This window comes from Pinus tabuliformis, chromosome X (assembly GCF_031772625.1).
Source record: "Pinus tabuliformis cultivar Carrire ecotype Pingquan chromosome X, CPIR1, whole genome shotgun sequence".
Lineage (NCBI taxonomy): Eukaryota > Viridiplantae > Streptophyta > Pinopsida > Pinales > Pinaceae > Pinus > Pinus tabuliformis.
Window position 1 is genome coordinate 6,474,122 of NC_142308.1, and position 3,211 is coordinate 6,477,332.

At 33.6% G+C, this 3,211-nt stretch overlaps 1 protein-coding gene across 1 annotated transcript; it reads left to right on the top strand.

Annotated features, from left to right (window-relative positions):
- The first annotated feature begins 1,588 nt into the window (after nucleotides 1-1,588).
- On the top strand, nucleotides 1,589-2,816 carry LOC149138003 (serine acetyltransferase 5-like). The gene has a single exon (XM_089448833.1). The coding sequence runs from the start codon at nucleotides 1,794-1,796 to the stop codon at nucleotides 2,637-2,639; it is 846 nt and encodes a 281-aa protein (XP_089304959.1). The 5' UTR covers nucleotides 1,589-1,793; the 3' UTR covers nucleotides 2,640-2,816.
- Nucleotides 2,817-3,211: the final 395 nt, after the last annotated feature.

Sequence of the window (3,211 nt, forward strand, 5' to 3'; positions counted from 1 at the left end):
GGGCTGTGACAATTTGGATGGCCAATGTCAACCACTAAGTGTGATTTCTTCTTCAGTTTTCTCCTTAAAATATTTTGGAAATGTTTATAATGAGCTATTTCAGATAAATCTTATTTATGTTTTGTAGATCGACATTTTTTTAGCCACAAAATGTGGTTCATCATTAGGATCCAATAAAGGTAAATAAATATTGCAAACATAAGTACCACAAAATGTGGTTCATTATTAGGAACCGGATGAAAAGACTAATCCAACAAAGTAAATAAATATTGCAGACATAAGTACCACAAAATGTGGTTCATCAAGAGCTGAATGAAAAGATTCGTCCAACAAAGTAAACAAATATTGTAGAGATAAATGACTTTACATCTATATAATATTTATTTACTTTCTTAGATCAGTTTTTGTGGTTCGAAAAGTGTTGATCTACAAAACATAAATGTGATTTATCTGAAATAATTTATTATAAACATTATGAATCACAGAAACTTGCACTCGTAGACTTTGATGTATTAAATCATCATTTTAAATTTTAATTATTATTGGAAAATTAAATTTGAAACATAATTTTTTTCTCTATTATTGCTAATTTCTAAATTAAACTTATATATAATTTATATTAAATAATTAATTATTTATTATTATAAATATATTGTATAATAATAATAATTAACATTCACTAAAATCAATATACAAATAATACATTAAAATACAATAATATTTATATAAATGATGATGATGATTAACATTCATTAAGACCAAATTTGCTATCAATTAGACAAAGAAGAAAAAGAAAAGAAAAAAGCCCTCCAAAATCGTCATAGTTCTACTAGCTTAATAAGAAAAAAATAAAATTAACAAATATTAGTAAATTGAGAGCCAATATAAATAAAAAACAAACCCTGTATAATAATAAAATATATTTTAAAAAATTAATAATTTATTATTATCACAACGTAAATATGAATCATGCTTATTGCTATTATATAATCATTATTAATAAAAACAATATACATCACTTTTTAATTATCACTAAAATCAAGAAGTCAATGTTGCCACGCTTCTATTTCTGTTATCTTGGACAGCAAGTATAGGACAAAAGTCATCCTAATTATGGATTGCTTCATATTTGAAATAACTGACTCAATAATAGTTATCCATGAGAATTAAAATATAATAAATTTTATTACTTAAAAAAAATTATCATATAATAAAATAAGACTGATTTGAACTTGTTTTAAGATTATTTTTGGTTGGTTAAGAGTCGGCTTTTTTCCTATATAAGAAAATAGGTTAAAGGTTCAAGACCCAAAGACAACTGGCAGAATGAAAACTTGTCCATTTACAGACCATCAGCAAATTATTCCAAGTGACTTTGATAAAGCAATCTGCATTAACAAATTACAACAAAAAATAACTATAACTTGCCCATTTACAGACCATCAGCAAATTATTCCAAGTGACTTTGATAAATCAACCTGCATTAATAAATTACAACAAAAAATAACTATCTATCCTCAGGGTTGATTTGACAACTTAACTTATAATAAATTTTCACAGCCTAAAAAAACAAAACAGAAAATTCCTGGAAACATTAGGATATTCAGTATTCCTTCGAAACATAATGATAAAACCCTCTGAGAGAACTAAATAGAAATTTCCTGGAAACATTCGGATTTTCAATATTCCTTTATAAGGTGAGGAAACGGCCCAATTGTTCGAAACAATTGATATACAACATTGTTGTGTCGCTTGCTTAAGGCCAGGTTCTCGAATAGGGGCATTCTCTGGAAATGGGGTCTGAGAACGGGTGCAGGGTTGAGGAAAATGATGAGCTATGGCAGCAGTTGAGATATGAAGCAAAACGTGACGCGGATGCAGAGCCGGCCCTGGCAAGTTATCTGCAGGCAACAATTCTTTTTCACAGAACAATGGAACAGGCCCTGGCATTTCACCTGAGCAATAAGCTATCGAGCTCCATCCTTCCGAGCTTGCTCTTCTACAATCTGATAGTGGACGTCTTTATGCGGGACCCTGAAATCCGCGACGCGATTCGAATCGACATGAGGGCCGTGAGAGAAAAGGACCCCGCCTGCGACTCCTATTGCCACTGTTTGCTCAATTTCAAGGGTTTCCTGGCCTGCCAGGCGCACCGAGTGGCGCACAGGTTGTGGTCTCAGGGTCGAATCCCGCTGGCCCTAGCGATCCAGAGCAGGATCTCCGAGGTTTTCGCCATGGACATCCATCCCGCCGCCAAAATAGGAAAGGGGGTTCTCTTTGACCACGGCACCGGGGTCGTCATCGGCGAGACGGCGAGCATCGGCGACAACGTTTCGATCCTGCACCACGTTACTCTTGGTGGCACAGGGAAGCAAGGGGGCGACCGTCATCCAAAGATTGGCAACGGTGTTCTCATCGGTGCGGGGGCTACGATTTTGGGGAATGTCAAAATTGGGGAAGGCGCCAAGATCGGAGCCGGGGCTGTTGTTATGATCGATGTTCCGCCGCGAACCACTGCTGTTGGTAATCCCGCTAGATTACTTGGCGGCAAACGCAATCCCACCAAATTGACGGAGACTCCCAGCGAGACCATGGACCATACCTCCTTTATTAGTGAGTGGTCTGATTATGTTATCTAGTATTAAACAATAATTAGTTATGGCACTAATATCTTTAATATCATGTACATATGTTGAAGGGTCAGAATGTACAGCCAATTGTGAATTATTAATGGGTTAATGTACAGGCAATTGTGAATTGTGGTTTAAGTAATTGGGGATTTAATAATATTATTGATTCATGAGATTTCATCTTAATGCTCCTGAATCGCCGTTTTGGTGATGGCTTCTCTTTATTTGGAGACCAATTGTGTTTTTACATCTAATTTCATGAAGATGTTTATGCCTAATTTAATGGAAGAGAATACAGTGTTCAAGTGGATATGAATATTTTGGGAAGTTATAATTAATATTTTTTTAAGAAAGTTAAATGTAATATTTTAAACATGGTAATATTTTGTAAATCACAATATATGAAAATATAAATGTAAATCATACCATGTTTTTATAAAAGAAGGCTAGGTTTAGGCATATTCATATATTTTTGTTATAAAAAAATATTTTATAAGATTTTATGTCGAGTTATGGATGATGATGGTTAATGTCCACTAAGACTAAATTTTGGTCTATCGGACATAAAGAAACAAATTATT